Raw genomic sequence first — 21805 nt, 5'->3', positions numbered from 1 at the left:
CCTTATTTATAAGCATTAATTAATTAGAACTTAAAAGTTGATATAATGGTTATAAATCTAATTTTAGTTACTATACTATACAGCTTTCATGTATATATTTTCAGGTTTGAAAAACCGTCTTCAGATTGATAGCAAAAAATAAGTACTGCCAATTTATAGATAAAGATATAATGTTAATTATGCAAATGCATGACAGAAGTAGACTGAAATTCCCATGTTGAACCCTATTCTAGTAATTTAACATGTATTTATTTAATCACAAATTTTTATGTGTTCCCTCTGGACTACAATTCTGCCTTTGTATACTTGGTCAGCTGACTTAAAATACCCCAGTAGCAACCTGCTTTATAAATATTCATAATGTGTAAAACATTAAAAAAAGATACAAAATTTCAGTTAGATTTATTGTACAACATGGTGACAATGGTTAATAACAACACTTCTTGAAAATTGCTGAGAGTAGATTTTGTGTTCCCATCAGAAAAAACAAATATGTGAGATGATACATATTTTAATTAGCTTGATTTATCCATTCCATAATGTATACATATTTCAAAACATGTACATTATAAATATATAATTTATATTTATGAGTTAAAAATAAATTAGTAAAGCCGGGCGCGGTGGCTCAAGCCTGTAATCCCAGCACTTTGGGAGGCCGAGGCGGATGGATCACGAGGTCAAGAGATCAAGACCATCCTGGTCAACATGGTGAAACCCCGTCTCTACTAAAAATACAAAAAATTAGCTGGGCATGGTGGCGCATGCCTGTAATCCCAGCTACTCAGGAGGCTGAGGCAGGAGAATTGCCTGAACCCAGGAGGCGGAGGTTGCGGTAAGCCGAGATCGCGCCATTGCACTCCAGCCTGGGTAACAAGAGCGAGACTCCATCTCAAAATAAAAAATAAAATAAATAAATAAATTAGTAAAAATAAAGTTTAAAAATGGATATAAAGATGGATTCATTGACAACAATTTGATGCAAAGAGCTGTGTATTAGCAAATACGTTTACTACATCCGAAACTGTTGACATTCATTGATGGGTTCGTTAATACCATTCAGCAAGTATTTTCAGATTTTCTCAGAATTATGCCAGCGACTGTGGGCTATTAAAATGATGCTTTCAAGGAACTTAGAATGTGTTGATGTGGCACTAGTATGAAATAAAGTACCATAGCATGCCAGAGAAGGAGAGATTAATGACATAGGTAGAAGACGTGGTGGAAAATGTAGTGCCAGAGACAGGTCGTAAGTAGTAGGTGAGATTTAGGTAAAACAGGAGATTAAGAAGTTAGAGGGTGATGGTATGAACAGCATATAGAACGAATCATTATGAATGTGGCGGTTGTCTGGTATAACTGTGTTATTAAATTAGCTGATGGAGTCTTTGCATTAAGGATGGGTTGGATAAGTAAGGGCCCAATTGTGGAGACTCGACTGTGGATGGTAAAAGAAAGGTTTTGTAGCTGTTCCTGTGGGCGGTGAGAGCCTTGAGAAAATCTTACCTTTTAAAAATTTAGATTTAGATGGTCCTGTTAGCAGTGAATAAAATGGATGAAGAAGGTCCAAGAGAATGTTGGTTGGTAAACACATGAAGTAATCTAATTTTGAGATTTTTGACTAATGATTGTAGTAGCAATCAAGAAGAGAAAATCCTTCAAAAGAAGAAAGAAAGTGGTGATTGGCCAGATATAAACACTATTGCTTAAATTTGCACTGAGTTCTTAAAACAATGTAAAGTTTTTTCTGTGGTGGTGATTAAATGCTAGTGTGCCAGGAAAGTTAATTTCTGGAAAAAGGCATTAAGATAGGGGCTTTGAGTAGATCATAGAAATGTATAGCTGTTATGCATCTTATTGTGGCTGGTTAGGAAAAATTCTTATACTTAGATGAAAACACAAGACTCTTCCAAAATATATGCTCTATTATAAAAATTGAGTGGTGGACAGGTATGAACATCCTTCTCTTGAGGTAAAATATCTCAAGAGAATCAGAAATATAATTATCTAAAAATAGTTATCAAAAGTGCTGCTTTTGTTTAAAAGATGAAGCCTTCTGAAACCTGAAAGAAAACCAATAACTTACATAACTAGCATATCTAATTTGAAAATTAGTGGAAATAACTTACAAAATTTTATGTTATCAAATATTTTTTAACCACTGCTTTGTTTTGGAGATAATATAGATCTCTAAATTTACTTAGCTGAGAAAATGGGGATTGAATCTGTTGAAAAATAGGTTTCAGCTTTTAAGAAAAAGGTGAACTTCTGAGAGTTATATAATCTACTTATATAACTTTAATGGGACATGTGCATGACATTAACTGAACTTTTATATCCTGAATAAGTAAACAAATGTATTTTCCTGCTTATGTCACTTTATCTCAGTGTAAATTGAGAAACCTAATCTTTTACATGTTTTCACCTGGTTGCCTCTCTCTTTGTGAGCAATTGTGGCTGTTCTTTTTCATCGTTATCAACTTCAAGTCGATTATAAATCAGGCTTTGTTTGTATTAGATTGTATAATTTCAGGACCCATTGCCAAAAATGTGCTACAGACCAGGTTGTTTACTGAAAAGGCCCTAAGTTGCTCTCATAAACGCAACACTAGGTCACCAACCCTCACATCTTCCAGGAAACTGCTAGAAGTCTGATCCAACTCACTCACCTCCCTCATGAGATTTAAAAAAAAAAAAAAAAAAAAAATCTTCTGCAGTGGTTAGGTTCTAAAGTCATCTTGTATATATACTCAGACTCTTGAAAATGCCTACCAAGGCCGGGCGTGGTGGCTCACGCCAGTAATCCCAGCACTTTGGGAGGCTTAGGTGGGCGGATCATGAGGTGAAGAGATTGAGACCATCCTGGCCAACATGGTGTAACCCCATCTCTACTAAAAATATAAAAATGAGCTGGGTGTGGTGGCACACGCCTGTGGTCCCAACTACTCGGGAGGCTGAGGCGGAAGAATTGCTTGAACCCAGGAGGCAGAGGTTGCAGTGAGCTGAGATTGCGCCACTGCACTCCAGCCTGGCAACAGAGCAAGACTCCGTCTCAAAAAAAAAAAAAAAAAAAAGAAAGAAAGAAAATGCCCACCAAATACAGCACATGTAATTTGTCTATATTGTACCATTTTTCATAAGTCTAACACAGCCAGATTTTTTTAGCTAGCATTGTTCTTCAATGAACAGCAGTTGAAATAATTCATTTGCACTTAGAAACATGCTATGGAGGTTGGGGGAAATTAAGCTTCTGTTTGGTTGAATTTGTTTAATTAAATGTGCATTGATGTGACTCTACCGTACTTCCCTCCCAAACATTCTAAGATCTACCTTTCTATCTCCACTCCTTTGATATCTCTACCAGTCTTCTTTGAAAGCATTCATTCCTTTTCATCCTTCTCAAATGGAGGTTGTTCACTTTCCCATTGCCAGGACACCACATGAGCAGTGGAAGGCTGGACTGGCATCCTCACAGCTACTGTGGACCATTGCTAGACCATCCCTCTGCTCTGTTGTTAAAAACGACTTTGAGGTTCATGCCCTCTGGCTAGACCACTCATTCTCTCTGCTATTACCTGCTGACCTCATTCTGCGCCTGCCCCCTCATTCATATCCCATGTACTGTCATCTTTATCTCAAGTTTTGCCGTTATCTTGTGAACTATCATGAAATTCTCTGCCCTGTCATTTCCTTGACCTCCTCGTCTCCAGTGATGTTTTCCTTTACTCCATTGCAGCCACCAAGTCCCCTAGTCATCTGGGAAATATTTAACTGAGTTGCTTATTGTCTGATTTTCTCTGAACTCTTGTACCTCCAACTGCCCCTAATTCCTAGAGGCCTCAAACATCTCCTGTCGTCATTTCTTTTCTTCCACGGTGTGGACTCCATCACATCTGTGCTCCTTTTTTATTTCCTTATCTCCTAACTCTCTTCTCAGTCCTCTGTGACCTGACTTCTGTCTTTTATTAGTCCAGTAAAACTGCTCTCTCCATGGATACCAAAAATCACATTTTTGCTAATACTACTTAAATGTTTAGTTTGTCCCTAGATTTTTACTTTGAATTGTTTCTTCTGAAAATTCTATAATTCTGCCCATTTTGGAGACCAATTTTAACCCTCCGATAGTAATAATTAGTGAGGGTTAAAAATAATGTTTAAATTTGGTTATCATTTTATAAGCTATATTTATTACATTTTCTTTTTTCAGCTTTATTACTAAAATGTACTTTTCAAAAATAGGTTATTTGGGTCATTTTGAAAATTTTGTTAATTTATCATTGCTATAATTAAGTACAGAAAATGTTATATACATAACATATATTTGTATTTCTGTGGTCATCATTTAAAAATCAATATTCTTGTTTTGCAGTTGAAGCTTTATATCAAACTACATATCCAGAATATCTCCAGTACATTTATTTGGTGGCACCAATATCTCTTATGATGTTAAACCCTATAGGCTTTATCTTCTGTGAAATCCAAAAGTGGAAAGACACTCAAAATGCTTCTCAAAATAAAGTAAAAATTGTGGGACTCGGACTTCTGCGTGTATTACAGAACCCAATAGTATTTATGGTCTTCATTGGCATCGCCTTCAATTTTATTCTTGATCGAAAGGTACCTGTATATGTAGAAAATTTTCTTGATGGACTTGGAAATTCTTTTTCTGGATCAGCCCTATTTTATCTTGGTCTCACGATGGTAGGAAAAATAAAGAGACTGAAGAAGTCAGCATTTGTTGTACTAATTCTTCTCATCACAGCTAAACTGTAAGTATCACTTATTTAACTTGAGAATTGTGCTTTTTGGAATTCGTATTTAGCCAATTCATCGGGGTGTGGATCTGCAACCATTTTCCCCTTTGAATATTAATAATCCCTCCTTGTAGAGTAGTTGTGAGTTAAAGGAAGATGTGATGTTGGTGTATTGTGGAAAGTCGTTTCCTTATCCCCTGCAGCTTGTTCTTTCCATTTCACTGTCAGAAGGTAAAGACAATCGGTTTCCCTTCAGCTTTTACATAAAGTTTACTCAGTATCTCCTCATGTCCCAGTTTAACAGTATTTTCCAATAAATTTTGCAGCATTTCTGACTTTTCCAGATCCATGAAGATTCTAAAGACAAAAGCATCTTAGTAATAACGAGAACAATACTTTATAATATAATTATTTTTCATGAATTTAGGAAAAGTGTTTTGTAGTTCTGAGGTTGGCTAAACTTTCTAAATATAGCTAAGTCAATGTGAATGATTATTATCAGCCATATGATCCTGACTTGCCAAATGAAAAATGCTTATCACCTTCTTTTTTGTTTTTTTGTTTGAGACGGAGTCTTACTTTGTCACTCAGGCTGGAGTGCAGTGGCGCAACCTCGGCTCACTGCAGCCTCCGTCTCAGAGGTTCAAGTGATTCTCCAAGTAGCTGAGATTACAGGTGCCTGCCACCACACCTGACTGATTTTTGTATTTTTTAGTAGAGATGGGGTTTCACCATGTTGGCCAGCCTGACCTTGAACTCCTGACCTCAGGTAATCTGCCTGCCACGGCCTCCCAAAGTGGTAGGGTTACAGGCATGAGCCACCATACCTGGCCTCAACTTCTTAGTTAATAGTTCTTCAGCTTACTTGGTCCATTAGCCATGGAGTTCTACTTCATGGTGCAGGTGACATAATTTTGCTGCAAGATTATCCCAAAGCACTTGAGGCATACTTAACTGTGGAATTCCCCTTGTGTATGGACAGTTATATTCATGAGACCAGTGCAACATATTTATATTTTTATAATAATAAAAATGAATATAAGTACTGAAAATTATTTATTGTGATGTTATGCTCTTCAGAAATAAAGTATTAGTATTGCCGAAGTAATAAGTATAATTTTAACAATAATGATATTATCAACTTTGGCTTATAAGTAGAATTTAAATATTCTAATTTTAAAGATTTTGGGGGTATCTTTGATACTTATTAGATATTTAAATTTTTTAATTAAAAAATACAGATAAGAGTAGTTCTTTTCTCCATCCCAGAGTGCTTGTTTGGGGCTGCTATGAAAATGTTATCAATCTTGGCCTTGTTGATTTCGAAGGAGAGCCCCATTTTCTCAGTTACTATGGATTTGCTCTTTCTTTGGAATCCTGAAGGATTTGTTTAATAATTGACTCTTCAACAGGTCTGCATTTCACTAGTTTTCTGCTCTCAGTTGTTTTAGTTCCCTTTGCTAAAATTTTTTGGTATTTACAAAGATGAAGAGCTACTTGAAGATATCTACTTTTCTACAGGATTTTAGAATCTTATTGAGCACTGTTGTTACCATTAACTGAACCATTTCAACCCCTAATCATGATAAGGTTCAGCTTTTTTTTTTTTTTTTCAAAAAAGGAGTTTCTCTCTCTCTAGAATACTTTGAAAGAAAAAAGTTTAGTAATTCTCTTGAAATAAGTTTTTACTCAGATTGTCAACCTTCTTTCTTTCTTTGAACATTTCAGTAAACCGATAGAGGAAGCAAGAAAGTAGCTAGAATTGCAACTTTTACCATTGTTTGGCAAAAAAAAAAAAAAATATTTGTGGAACCAAAAAAATATTTTTTCCCTCCTAATCCCTGATGTGTGAGATATTTCCAGAATATTGTTACCCTTTAAATGGCTCCACACTGAATTCTTGATTCTTTCAGCAAAATGTGCCCAAGTTGACATGCCTAGAATATGTGCATGCAAATAGACATACCTTCTGGGCAGGAGAAGAACCTAATGCCACATTCACCAGAGCAGTCTGCTACTGTGGACCAGCGTGCTTTGATATCAAGTAAATGATGTTTTTCTTTTTTCTTCAGTCTGGTGCTGCCACTTCTGTGCAGAGAAATGGTGGAACTCTTGGACAAGGGCGACAGTGTAGTAAATCATACAAGTTTATCGAATTACGCGTTTCTGTATGGTGTCTTTCCTGTAGCACCAGGAGTGGCTATCTTTGCAACACAGTTCAACATGGAAGTAGAAATTGTATGTATATACTACTTTCTAAGTTTGATTGTGTGTTTAGTAGGAAAAAAAATTTTAATTCATTTAAAAAAATGAATTTTTCATTAATTCATAATTAATGAATTAATGGAGTCTGCATTGCCTCAGGCTGGTCTCAAACTCCTGCCTTCTGCCTCAGCCTCCCAAAGTGCTGGGATTACAGGCATGAGCCACCATGCCCAGCCCATTTTAAATTTCTAAACATATAAAGCAATGTTGTTTTTTATGAGGCCCAGCACTTTGGGAGGTTAAGGTGGGCAGATCACTTGAGGCTGGGAGTTCAAGACCAGCCTGGCCAACATGGTGAAGCCCCATCTCTACTAAAACTACAAAAATTAGCTGGGTGTGGTGGTAGATGCCTGTAATCTCAGCTACTTGGGCGGCTGAGGCATGAGATTTGTTTGAATTCGGGAGGCAGAGGTTGCCGTGAGCTAAGATTGTACCACTGCACTCCAGCCCGGGTGACAGAGCAAGCAACATTGTTTTTTATAAAAATTTGATGTCTATAAGCTACCTCATTGTAAGGAATGGCATCATGTAACAATGTAACAACAGTCATTTAATTTGGGATCTTTAGTCAGCCATGACCTTCTTTATTAGTCTTTTTTGGTTTTAGTTATTTTATTTCTGTACTTATACTGAAACCTAAAAATTATTTACAGAAAAGTAACTGAAATTTTGAAGAAAAAAAAGCCTGTTTTATTGGTTGATAGTTTCAAGCACCAGATGCAAAATACCACATAATCAACTGTAACAAATAGCTAAAATCAATTGACACCAAATTATTAGCAGTGTCTAAATGTATTGTACATGGTATCTACAGCATCAGAGTACATGATTTTAAAATATAATAAGGAACTAAGTTGTTTAATGGAGGTCAATTCTGGTTATTTAAACTGTAAAATGAATATTTGCATAGTAATTTTTCTTTTTGAATTCCTTTTTTTTTTTTGCCCTATAGTTTATGATCATTACTATGGTTTACTTTCTAGAACCTAGAAGATAACCATCAATAGTGGAATTTCTAGTATTTATTATGCATAAATATAAATTAAGCATAGATTGGAAGAGGAGCCAAGGTAACTTAATTGTGTTTTCTATTAAGGATTCTCAGAAAGAGAAAGTATGGTATTGGATAACATGCTGGATTTTATAATATCTTTACTAACTCTCATCTTTATTTTAGAGTGCTTTAGTGTGCCCTGATTATTTAAAGTTTAAAATATATTTAATTGAGATTGTAACTCCTCTGTTTGATTTCATTTTTGCAGATAACCTCAGGGATGGTGATAAGCACATTTGTGTCTGCTCCCATCATGTACGTTTCTGCCTGGTTACTGACCTTTCCCACTATGGACCCTAAGCCATTGGCATATGCCATCCAGAATGTTAGTTTCGATATAAGTATTGTCAGCCTGATCTCCTTGGTAAGTACGTTGCCATGCCAAAATGATTGGAAACCACAGAGTGAGCTTTGAGAATAGATTGGTAATAGAAAGGAATTTAAAAATCTAGTTTCAGAAAGCTAAAGCCTGCTCATAAAATCTAATATCAGCCTTCTGATTAACTGAGTTTCGTCTTTCCATTTGGGAGTGAGTTTTGTAGCACACAAGACATGAGATTTAGTCAGACCTGGATTTTCTTCCTGGCCCTCTCATAAACTAGCTATGTGTCTCTGTAGAGTCACCTTAACCTCTCTAAACTTCTGTTTTCCAGCTGTAAAATAATGACAATAATTTTACATATTTCCATGAGTGTTTTAAGGGATTCAATGAAATAATATATATGAAAAGCATTCTGCAAATGATGAATCACTATAGAATTCCTAGCTGTTCTAGAATCATGGGAATCATGGGGTCAGAAGGGATCTTTGAGATCAAGTCCAACAGCCTATTTAATGTTAATGAAACTTTTGGCTACTTCTCAGATTGAATATATCTAACTCAAAATTAAATAATTAAGCAATGATAGCTAGAGTATCTTACAGATGAAATGGCCTATTGAATTCATGTTAGTAAAACTACAGATATTCTGGCCGAAAAAAAGACAATGTGTACAGTTAAAGCAGTTAAAGGAAAGGAGATGGGGGGTGAATATGTATATTGGTAACAAATAAATGCGTGATTAATTTTAAAGAAATTCCACCTCTGTCACATATTCTTAAAATCTACTACACCCATTCATCCCAGGGCAGTGGAGAAAAAGACCATATACATTTCATTTGGCAATAAGGAAAGAAAGAAGGAAGTCAGCCAGGATACTTACCTGGCCACTATGTAGGTAGAATGGAAACCCAATCCTTTAAAATATGAGGAATGTGGTTTGGCACCATGGCTCATACCTGTAATCCCAGCACTTTGGGAGGCCAAGGCCAGCAGATCACTTGAGGCCAGGAGTTCAAGACCAGCCTGGCCAACATGGAGAAACCCTATCTCTACCAAAAATACAAAACTAGTCAGGTATGGTGGTACGCATCTGTAATCCCAGCTACTTGGGTGGCTGAGGCATGAGAGTCACTTGAGCCTGGGAGGCAGAGGTTTCAGTAACCTGAGATTGCACCACTGCACTCCAATGAGACTCTGTGTCACACACACAAAAAGAATAAAACATGAGAATGTAAGATGATTAATCTTAAAGGTGGGTGCTATGTGTTGTTTGAAGTGAAACAGCCTGGCATTTAGATATCCCATGAGCCAATGTGGTGGAAATAGAAAAAACTTATATTAAAACATGTATATGTTTTAATATAACTTATAACTAACTCCCACTAAAGCTCCTTTCCTGAATAGTTGTCTGTGACCCTTTGTCCCACCCCAGACACTGAAGGTAGCCATAGTTAGAACATGGCCCTGGTCAAGGCATTAGTTCTTTTTTTTTATTATTTTTTTGAGATAGAGTGTTCCTCTGTCACTCAGGCTGGAGTGCAGTGGCATGATCTTGGCTCAGCTCACTTCTACTGCTGCCTCACGGGTTTCAAGCAATTCTCTTGCATTAGCCTCCCAAGTAGCTGGGATTACAGGCATGTGCCACCACACCCAGTAGAGATGCGAGTTTCACCATGTTGGTCAGGCTGGTCTCGAACTCCTAAGTCACTCTGCCTGGCCAAGGCATTTGTTCTTTTTGTTTGTTTGTTTTTTGAGACAGAGTCTTGCTCTGTCACCCAGGCTGGTGCAGTGGCATGATCTTGGCTCACGGCAACCTCTGCCTCTTGGGTTCAAGCAGTTCTCCTGCCTCAGCCTCCCTAGTAGCTGTGATTACAGGTGCCTGCCACCACACCTGGCTAATTTTTGTATTTTTAATAGACATGAGGTTTCACTATGTTGGCTGGGCTGGTCTCAAACTCCTGACCTCATGATCTGCCCACCTTGGCCTCCCAAAGTGCTGGGATTACAGGCGTAAGCCACTATGACTGGCCATATCAGTTCTTAAATTCTCTGTAATTTTTGGAGAGTTAATTTATTATGGGATCTCTCCATGCTTGTTATTTTACATTGGCTATAATAATTTACCTTTTTGGAACCAGACAGGTTAAATAAAATATTGGAAATTCTTTCTGAACCAGGATAAAGAGGGTTATTTTAAGAAGCTAATTATTATGTTATTTAATTATGATTATAAATATTAAGAAACAAATAATGTTTGAACCTTTTGTCTTCAAGATCTGGTCTCTGGCTATTCTTCTTTTGAGCAAGAAATATAAACAGCTTCCTCATATGCTTACAACTAATTTACTCATTGCTCAGGTTAGTAAAACTACTGATATTTAGAGCTATGTTTTTCTCATGGATTATTCTATTATAGAGGAATAATAACTTTGCTAGGTTTTCTCAGTTATAAAGTCAGAAGTATTACCAAATGCAGTCAATTATAGTTTGATTACAATTAGTATGTGCCTAACATATTTAATATTGCAAAATGTCTTAAATTATCTAAAGCTGAGGCTAATAATTACATTCAATGATAACTTTGCATTTTTTAATAGAAACAATTGAATTATTAATAATTGAACTTTCACAGTCTTATTTTTCTAATCCTTGCATGTCTCAAATTATAATGGAAAAAAACTTTAGCAATTTTAATTTAAGCCATTACTAAATACAGGTATAAGATTAATATTTAAAATGTAGTCATCTGTTTCAATTGAATATGTATATTGTCAAAGGCTTTGTATAAAAATAATTTTTAACGTAAAGCTTGAAGTTTTAGTATAAGTAGTATGGAATACTTGTAATTATTCATAAAAAATTTTAAATGAACAATTATGTTTGCTGTGAATGAAACATGAATATGACTGGCTTAATTGGAATTTTCTGTTACAGTATTGAATTATATGGTTTTCTTAGCTATTTACAAAGTCTTTTAATTTTTCCTTAGTCTATTGTCTGTGCTGGAATGATGATATGGAATTTTGTTAAAGAAAAAAATTTTGTTGGACAAATTTTGGTGTTTGTTCTATTGTACAGTTCCCTCTATAGCACCTACCTGTGGACAGGTGAGTTGCATTGTGAATGAAAATTGAAGTCTGTTCCCCATCCCACTCCATTCCTAATAGACCTGAGCTTCTAGTAATCTATTTGAAGTCTGGTAGTATAGGATCAAGGCATGCACTGAAGCAGATCAGCCCACCCACAGAAGCCATCAGCAAAGCTGAGTTCTGTTTCCTAATGTACTCTATTCCTGCCGGAGCTCAGGGCCTTGTCCAGTCATGTGGTCCTTTTCCCCAGGGCCTATGGCTCTAGGCTGCTGTCAGTGCTGCTCCCTTTTGAAGACAACAGGGCAAACACTAGAGGCAGATGGAGAAAGGAGGGAATGGGCAAGATGCATGAGGTGTGTTCCAGAGCTTATTATTGAGTCCTGCTGAGCAGGGAAATTCTGGCTCTGGCTCTGCCTCATGCAGATTACTTAACATTTTTTTTTTTTTTTTTGAGATGGAATCTCACTCTGACACCCAGGCTGGAGTGCAGTGATATGATCTTGGCTCACTGCAACTTCCGCCTCCCGGGTTCAAGTGATTCTCCCGCCTCAGCCTCCCAAGTGGCTCGGATTACAGGTGCCTGACAGCGTGCCTGACAGCATGCCTGGCTAATTTTTCTATTTTTAGTAGAGATGGGGGATTTCACCATGTTGGCCAGGCTGGTCTCGAACTTCTGACTTGTGATCCACCTACCTCGGCCTCCCAAAGTGTTGGGATTACAGGCGTGAGCCACTGCACCTGGCCTACTTAACTTTTGAAATGTCAGTTTCCTCATCTGTAAAATTGGGCTACAGCACCTTACGGAGTTATTTTAAGGATGAAATGAAATGTGAATATTTATGTCTGGTACATGGTAGGCACTAAACAAATGGAACTGTGTTATTAAATAGAAGGATTAGAGGTAATATGAGAACAAGAAAACTAGGGGAATAAAAAGACAGAGAAAAGGACCTAATGAGAAAGACTGTTTCTCCTTTCAACTGGCTCCAAAAATGATATCCGAAATGTTCTAGCACATTGCTGTGTTGAAGTGTAATATTTATTTGGATGTATACATTCTGGTATGTTTGTGAAAAATTCTGTCTGGCTATTTTATATTCATCCTACAAATTTGAACGTGTAAAATAGCACATGAAAGGAAATAGTAGAACGGTAGGAGGCAGGTGTCAGGAAGTGGCTGCAAAGGATGGACCTTTGATTTCATGCTTTCAGGATCAAAAGCAGGTCCCATCTCAGTCAACAGCCTTTTGAAGTGAAGCAACAATGTGGTGAGGACTCACAGAATGAAAAATTTAGCACAAACAGAAGATGGTTTGTGCTTCTTAAAGGCAAGTGCATCTTGCATAGCATGAGTTTTTACGCGATGTCAAGTTAAAAGAGCCTAAAGACTTTATATTTCAAAATATCAGTGGACTAACTTTAACTAGGGTTATTCAGGTTAACTTTATAATCAGAATAAGAGAGCAGCAACTAGATCAATCTATTAAAGGCCCTAAGTCTCTCTGAAACCCTCTTCAAGCATGCATGGCAAAATCTATTCAAATAAGTTGTTCTGAATTCCCTAAACCTAATAAAAGTGCCCTTTAACTATCAGATTATTATGCTATTGCAGAATTTTAGACCTGAAAATGTCATTTTAAATCATCCCATTTGATCATTTTTAGCTTTACTCATTTTCATACCATCCTCACAGTTTTCGCCATATCTACATACTACTTGTTCTTTTTTCCTTAAAATTGATTTGCTTTTTTCTTTAATCAGTTGAGCCTTATATCAATAAAATCCCAGGTTTCATTTGCTTATTAATTTTTTTAAATGTACATTAAAATAAATGTATAACCAGTCAAAACATTTTCACCTTTGTGACATCTATAATCTCTACACCTTAGGAAACACTGGTCTAATTTAAATCCTTCATTTTGCAAACTGAGAAATAGACCCAGAAAGTTAGACTGATTTAGGCAGAAGCTCTCACAGCTTCTTCACTGAGAGATCCAGGGCTAGCTGGATTCTGCCTGTTTGTATATAGTTCTTTTCACAAGGCTGGAGTGAAGCACATTAGAATTTTAAAGACTGCCTTTGCTGCTGTAACACAGATGGCACCCTTTTGTGGCTGGTTACTTGTTTCCCTGGCACTGCAACTATACAGTGTACAAATGGATTGAGGGAGGAACAGTGGTAAAGAAAACCAATTCTCAAGGACCTCTATGTCAATTTATATTAATTCTAACACAGTGTTCTTTGACCTGTACAATCATAAATCTAGGTATATATTCTTTACAGCTTAAAATTTCTCATAGAAATATCCAATTCTAAAACCAAAGCAAATTCACAGATTCTATTCAAACAAAACTACAAACCAAGTAATTCTAATTAGCAACATAAATTAATATGACAAAGGATCTTGTTTTGCTAATGTAAATCACAGCTTGACACATAAAATGGAACTCATTGCTGTAGCTTTTTTGTCTTGCCTTTACTTCTGTATTGGGGTTTTGACCTTGTTATCTTACTGATTTTCTTTCTTCAAACTACCACTTCATTTGGACTGTGTGTTGTAATATCATTTGGCCTTCACTTGACTCAAACTTAATATGAAACCCAATATAAGGTCTGGACAGGCACAGTGGCTCATGCCTGTAATCCCAACACTTTGGGAAATCCAGGCTAGAGGATCGCTTGAGGCCAGGAGTTCAAGAGTAGCCTGGGCAACATAGTAAGACTTTCTCCCTCTAAAAAATTTGAAAATTAGGCAGGGTGCGGTGGCTCACGCCTTTAATTCCAGCACTTTGGGAGGCCTAGGTGGTGGATCATGAGGTCAGGAGTTCAAGACAAGCCAGGCCAAGATGGTGAAACCCTGTCTCTAATAAAAACACAAAAATTAGTCAGATGTGATGGTGGGTGCCTGTAATCCCAGCTACAGAGGAGGCTTAGGCAGGGAATTCCTTGAACCTGGGAGGCAGAGGTTGCAGTGAGCCAAGATCATGCCACTGAATTCCAGCCTGGGTGACAAAGCAAGACTTCATCTCACAAAAAAAAAAAAAAAAAAAAAAAAAAAAAAAAAAAAAAAAAAAAAAAAAATTGAAAATTAGCTGGGCATGCTGGTGCAGGCCTGTAGTCCCAGCTACTCAGGAGGCTGAAGCAAGAGGATCCCTTGAGCCCAGAATTTTGAGCTATGACTGTGCCACTGCACTCCAACCTGGACAACAGAATGGGACTCCATCTCAAAAATAAATGAAAATAAACCCAATGTAAATTCTGAAATCACGAGACTGCACGTTGGTTACAAGGTGGATACACAGAGGACTACCATTGAAGAAAAAACAAAAAACTTAAAATTTCTCATAGAAATTTCCAGATCCTGAAGAATATGTCTTAGGCACCCTAGGGGTCCACAAACCTGAGTTTGGGAAACTGACTCAAGAAAGGAAGAATTTAGCTTGTGTCAAAAGACTAGGTTTCTAGTCCCACTCTGCCCTCTGCTGGCTACATGACTTGGGCAAACCCTCATTTCCACATCTATAAAATGAAGGTGCTAATTTAAAATAGAGGTCCCTTTCAACTCTAAAGTTCTAAGATCTTACAACTATGTAGAATTTATTAAATAAAATGTTACTTGAATAAATAATTGTATGTAAGTTATAAGGAAAGTTCAAGAACTTCAAAACATTTGTGTTTGTATTCAGAGTGTGTTTATATTAAGCGCTATCATTACACTTAAGGTGTTTTCGAAAAACATAACCTGGGTAAGAGTTGCCCATACTTCTGTTTTTTGTTTTGTTTTGTTTTGAGTCGGAGTTTCGCTCTTGTTGCTCAGGCTGAAGTGCAATGGCGCAATCTTGGCTCACCGCAGCTTCCACCTCCCAGGTTCAAGCAATTCTCCTGCCTTAGCCTCCTGAGTAGTGAGATTACAGGCATGCGCCACCACACCCAGCTAATTTCCTATTTTTAATAGAGACAGGGTTTCTCTATGTTGGTCAGGCTGGTCTCGAAGTCCTGACCTCAGGTGATCTGCCTGCCTCGGCCTCCCAAAGTGTTAGGCCTGCCAATGCTTCTTAGCACCAGAAGAGGTGGGTGTTTTTATTTTTCGAATTGTTCCATATTCAGTTATGTTCTTCAGCAGGGCCCAGTGGCTCATGCCTGTAATTCCAGAACTTTGGGAGGCCAAGGCGGGTGCATCACTTGAGACCAGGAGTTCAAGACCAGCATGGCCAACGTGGTGAAACCCCATCTCTACTAAAATTACAAAATTAGCCTGGTGTGGTGGTACACTTCTGTAATCCCAGCTACTCGTATGGCTAAGACATGAAAATTGCTTTAACCAGGGAGTCAAAGGTTGCAGTGAACTGAGATCATGCCACTGAACTCCAGCCTGGGTGACAGAGTAAGACTCTGTCTAAAGAAAAAAAAAATGTTTTTCTATTATACTTAGATTCCAAACACATGAGTCAAAACAATAAAATGATTAGGGCTTTTGGAAAGAAATACTTCCACAGATGCAATGGCTCGTGCCTGTAATCCCAGCACTTTGGGAGACAGAGATGGGAAGATCTCCTGAGCTCAGGAGTTCAAGAACAGCCTGGGCAACATAGTGTGACTCTGTCTTTACAAAACAAATTTTTAATTAGCCAGGCAAGGTGGCATATGGCTGTGGTCCCAGCTAATCAGGAGGCTGAGGTGGGAGGATCACTTGAATCCTGGAAGTCGAGGCTGCAGGGAGCTGTGATCACACCTCTGCACTCCAGCCTGGGCAACAGAGGAGACCCTATCTAAAAAACAAACAAAAAACCAAAAAAAAAAATAAATCCTCACAGAGATAAAGATTTGAGTAAAAAAATAATATATGAGGGAAAGCATGAATAATTTTAAATTAAAACTTGCTTCAAAATATTGGAGATAGCATTTATTTAGAAGGAATAAATTCTAAAGCAAAAAACACAGACTACTACGAAATAAGCTTAGTTTGAAAAAATAAAAAGGATGTAAAGTTCCATGAAGTCCGAGTAATGTTGAGTAATTGTCTCTCTTTCAATTTTCTTGTTCTCAGGACTTCTAGCAATTTCTTTGTTTCTTTTGAAAAAGCGAGAGAGGGTACAAATTCCTGTTGGAATCATCATCATATCTGGCTGGGGGTAAGTTGGTAGTGCTCTGTTTTCTTACATGTTTCCATATACACAGTTACTACTCATCCTTTCTTTTTCTCTCCTAATAACCATTGTGATTACAGAATTCCTGCTCTCCTTGTTGGTGTTCTTTTGATAACCGGAAAACACAATGGAGATAGCATTGACTCCGCCTTCTTTTATGGAAAAGAACAGGTGGGAAGAGCTTATTGGCAGTTCTGTTCTCGAGAATGTCTCGTTAGCTTTTTAATGTGCCTTGCTAGACTTACGTTAAAATTAACTTTGAAAATCTATTTCAGTTTATTGCATATCACATTGGTGATCCTCTGCCACTTTGTCTCACCTACAACATTAACATTTTACACGTTTAAGTCCATTTTTAGTTGAAGATTTCTAAATGCTTAAAACGTTTTGAATGTTTTTAAACACACTGAGGGATTGTGTTTCCTCTACTGGAGAAAAGAGTGATTGATTTAAAACCATTTAATAAGTTAGCAGTAATGATAAACGTCAAATTCCTGACTCTTAATCCTATCATAAATATAAATTTCAGGACAAAATGTATCTAGGAAAAGTATGCTTGAAAAGCTATAGAGTAGGAGGCTTGTGGGAACTGCAGAATTCTTTTTTTTTTATTATTTGTATTTTTATTTTGAGACAGAGTCTTACTCTCGCCCAGGCTGGAGTACAGTGGCGTGATCTTGGCTCACTGCAACCTCTGCCTCCTGGGTTCAAATGATTCTCCTGCCTCAGCCTCCCAAATAGCTGGAATTACAGGTGCCTGCCACTGTGCCTAATTTTTGTATTTTTAGTAGAGTCTGGGTTTCACCATATTGGCCAGGCTGGTCTTGAAGTCCTGACCTTGTGATCCACCCACCTCAACCTCCCAAAGTGCTGGGATTGCAGGTGTGAGCCACCGCACTCAGCCAAGGGACCTGCAAAATTCTTTAGGGGTAGAGTCCAAAGATGTGTGTTTTTAAAAAACCTTTCCACATAATTTTGATTTCTTACCCTTTTTTTCTGTTTTGCAATTTTGAAATTTATTGTGTTTTTGTGAGAATAAGACTATGCATCTGGTTAGTGCTCCATAAATATTAGCTATAATTATTTATTTTTAATATGATTAACATGAAAACATCTCTAGTGACTGAAGTATGCATGAAGTATACAAGAAAGTGAACAGAAACTTAGAAGTAAAGAAAACATCTGAAAGAAATCATTTAGATGCCTTGTAAAGGAAACCAGTGGCTGTGCTGGTAACCAATTGCTGTACAATGAAAGAAACATCTAAAGACCTTGTGTGGCTACAAGCAAACCTCAATTTCTCTCCAAGTAACTTATATTCCCTGCATACACTTATCTTTTTAAAAGAACCACTGTACTAGAGTATGTAAAACGGTGGAGATATATTGTTCATCAAAAATGTACCCTAAGATTATCAAGATGGAGTTGTGAAAAGTGGCCTGGTATCTTTTTCTCATATTGGCAGATGATCACCACAGCAGTCACCCTGTTCTGCAGCATCCTGATAGCTGGCATATCGCTCATGTGCATGAACCGAACCACACAAGCAGGAAGCTATGAAGGTTTTGACCAGTCTCAGAGCCACAAAGCAGTGGAGCCTGGAAATACTGCTTTTGAGGAGAGATCAGCACCAATAAATGAACCAGAACTTTTTACAAGCTCTATTCCAGAAACAAGTATGATCTTTTTAATTTTATTTTTTTAAATGAATAATTTTACGAGCAATTTTGTTGACTATGATGTAGATTCTTCATTTGACAAGTACTTATGATATTCAAAAGAGTTCAAGAAAGTTTCCCTTAAACAAAACATTTAAGATACATGCTTCCCCTTCCCCTTCCCCTCCACCTCCCCTTCCCCTTCCTTCCCCTTCCCTCCCTCCCTCCTCCCTCTCTCCCTCCCTTCCTTAGGTTCCTTTCCCCTTCCCCTTCCCATTTCCCTTTCCCTTTCCCCTCCTTCCCTCCCTCCCTTTCTTCCTTCCTTCCTTCAACAGTCTTGCTCTGTCACCAGGCTGGAGTGTAATGGTGCAGTCATTGCTCCCTGTAACCCTGAAATCCTGGGCTCAAGCAATCCTCCCACCTCATCCTCCCAAGAAGCTGGACTATAGGCACATGCCAACATGCCCAGCTATTTTTTAAAAAGTGTTTTGTAAACACAGAGTCTTGCTGTGTTGCCCCGGCTGGTCTTAGATTCCTAGCCTCAAGTGATCCTCCCACCTCAGCCTCCCAAAGCAGCAGGTATAAGCTACCATGCCTGGCCACATTCACTACTCTGAGATGAAGTTTTTTATATTTTGCGTGTGAGTGAGAACATTTGGATACTTTTGGATAGATACCATGTGAAAACTATTGAGGCTACATGGGAAGTGCATGTGAGTGGTTTTGTTTTGTTTTCTTTGGCATGTCTTAAAATTGTCCATTTCTGCTGTAATTGGGCTCTACTCTCACATACTATTTGATTGATACAGGTTGCTGCTCCTGCTCCATGGGAAATGGTGAATTGCACTGCTCATCAATAGAGCCAGTAGCAAACACAAGCTCCAGTGAGCCTGTGATTCCTTCATTTGAGAAAAGTAAGTGCCCCTGGACTATGGGGATGGGATTAAGGCACAGAATATTCCTTATCCTGATCCGTCGAAAGAACCCTACATAGGATATCTACAAAAGCTAAAAACACCAAGAATATAATATAGATTCTCAGTTAAGAGCAAAAAAGTGCTGGCCGAGCACAGTGGCTCATGCCTGTTATCCCAGAACTTTGGGAGGCCAAGGTGGGTGGATCACCTGAGATCAGGAGTTCAAGACCGGGCATGGTGGCATGAGACTGTAATCCCAGCTACTTGGGAGCCTGAGGCAGGAGAATCACTTGAACCTGAAAGACAGATGTTGTAGTGAGCTGAGATTGTGCCATTGCACTCCAGCCTGGGCAACAAGAGCAAAACTCTGTCTCAATTTAAAAAAGTACTAATAGGGAATAATTGTGCATAGATAGAATACTCACTTAAAATAATAAAGTTCTCATAAAGCAGAAATAGGTAGTATCATACACACATTTTCCAATAAATTTAACCCAAGTGACAAATCCAGGAAGTTTGCCCTAAAGGGCATTTTGGTGGGATGTGGGAAGAGGGAGGGCTTTTTCTTGTTTTAGAAGCTGAGACTTTTCCTCCAACTCTCATCCTCCAGGACCAGAACTAATTAATTAGTTCTAATTATATTTTGAACCTTTATGCTTTAAATATTGCCATTATTTTAAGGAACAAACACCTTTAAAAGTAATAACCTTTGACCAAGAGACTGAATTACATTTGTGGCCTAAATTTCAAATTTTTCAAAACAACTGAACATGCTTATGTGGAATTGCAATGCATTTTTTATTGATTTTACTTATTTATAATAAAACTAAAAAGGAAACCCCCAAAAACGCTCTTTTTGATAAGGCATATGTCAACAGTATTACTGCTAAAGGCATTATGTTTTTATATAAGAAATATTGTAAGGATTATAAGAAACAATGTATGCAAATCACTTAGCATGGTGTGTGGTATGCATAGAAAAATGCTCATTAAAATATGTAGTAGCAGTAGTAACTATTATTATTCAGATGGGATTTATATTTGGCTGCTCTCTGTTGGCAAGGAATGAATCTTAAATAATAGTAGAATTCACATTTCCATAAAAAGGTGTTAAAACATATCAGCAATCAAGCAGTCACTGTCTTTTTTTTCTTTTACAAGAAACCCTTTATGGCAGTTAAAATGTCTTTGTTTTATGTGTCTGCCTTTTTTCTAAAATTGTTTCTTTATATCAGAATTTCCAAGGCTTTCTTCTTATTGTTTTCTCCCTACACAATGTAGGGAGAAATAGTAAAATCCATGAACGAATTCAACATGTAATCTGATTTGGCAGAGTTCTTTTTCCCTCCCCAAATCTCAGGCTTTGCTTATCTGTCATTTTCTTCATTAATAATGTTGATTTTCAGCTGAGCATAGTGGCTCACTCCTATAATCCCAGCACTTTGGGAGGCCAAGGTGGGAGGATTGTGCTTGAGCCCAGGAGTTCAAGACCAGCATGGGCAACATAGCCAGACCCTGTCTCTACAAAGAATCAAAAAAAATTAGCTGAGTGCAGTGGCTCATGCCTGTAATCCAAGCTACTCAGGAGGCTGAGGTGGGAGGATCACTTGAGCCCAGGAGGCTGAGGCTGCAATAGGCCATGATCACATCTGAGCAACAGAGGAAGACCCTGTCTCAAAAACAAACAAAAAGTTGATTCTTGAAAATTATCTTAAATTATAGGGGCTTGGATTTTCTGATGTTATTTTATAAAAATTATATAGAATGAGATCCATTGTATAGGGACTTCATCTAATTGTACAATTTAGTATCATTCCTAAACCTAAAGTCCAGGAAATTAAACCATTGGCAAATTAGAATTTTTATAGTTGACAATATAATTCATTCTCCTTGGCATAGTACAAAAGCAAAAGTAAGTGTCACATTTAGATTGTTAAATGGCAACCATGTGTGAAAAAGCAAATGAAAGACAGATTTATTTTTATCCATTTTTGTAATATCTGTACTCTCTGTATACATGTTAGATGAAGTCTTGCTCTGTCACCCAAGCTGGAGTGCAGTGGCGTGATCTTGGCTCACTGCAACCTCTGCCACCTGGGTTCAAGCAATTCTCCTGCCTCAGCCTCCCAAGTAGCTGGGATTACAGGCACCTGCCACCACGCCCAGCTAAATTTTTTTGTATTTTTAATAGAGACAGAGTTTCACCATGCTGGCCAGGCTGATCGCAAACTCCTGACCTCAAGTGATCTGCCCAGCTCAGCCTCCCAAAGTGCTGGGATTACAGGCATGAGCCACTGCACCTGGCCTGTACATAATATTTTAAAACCAGATTTATTATATATAGGTATACTTCCAGAATTTTTCCACACATATATATATAAATAATTTTTATTAAAATAGGATCATATTACAGAGACAGTTTGGCAACCTACTTTCATTTTACTAAGCAACATTATGAAGCTACTTCCATGCTATTAGCAACAGCTAGACCATGTTTAACAGGTATACATGGCCTTTTCTAAAATGCTTTAGGAAATACAAATTTTTTTTCTTTTAGGTCGAGGGCAAGAGCTATAGAATTGTGGGGTTTTTCTGGTGG

General features: G+C 37.6%; 1 protein-coding gene across 5 annotated transcripts in view; it reads left to right on the top strand.

Annotated features, from left to right (window-relative positions):
- Positions 1-21805, top strand: part of GPR155 (G protein-coupled receptor 155) — a 41331-nt gene that overhangs the window by 9195 nt on the left and 10331 nt on the right. For all 5 annotated transcript variants that reach the window (XM_017538250.2, XM_017538246.2, XM_017538249.2 and 2 more), the window contains 9 exons: positions 4370-4769; positions 6827-6992; positions 8282-8437; positions 10670-10753; positions 11385-11502; positions 16532-16616; positions 16712-16802; positions 18097-18307; positions 19099-19203. In XM_017538250.2, coding sequence (XP_017393739.1) covers positions 4370-4769; positions 6827-6992; positions 8282-8437; positions 10670-10753; positions 11385-11502; positions 16532-16616; positions 16712-16802; positions 18097-18307; positions 19099-19203 — 1416 coding nt within the window. The remainder of the gene's footprint in view (positions 1-4369; positions 4770-6826; positions 6993-8281; positions 8438-10669; positions 10754-11384; positions 11503-16531; positions 16617-16711; positions 16803-18096; positions 18308-19098; positions 19204-21805) is intronic.

Source organism: Cebus imitator, unplaced genomic scaffold (genome assembly GCF_001604975.1).
Source record: "Cebus imitator isolate Cc_AM_T3 unplaced genomic scaffold, Cebus_imitator-1.0 Scaffold110, whole genome shotgun sequence".
NCBI classification, from domain to species: Eukaryota; Metazoa; Chordata; class Mammalia; order Primates; family Cebidae; genus Cebus; species Cebus imitator.
This window is presented reverse-complemented; position numbering and strand designations above follow the sequence as displayed.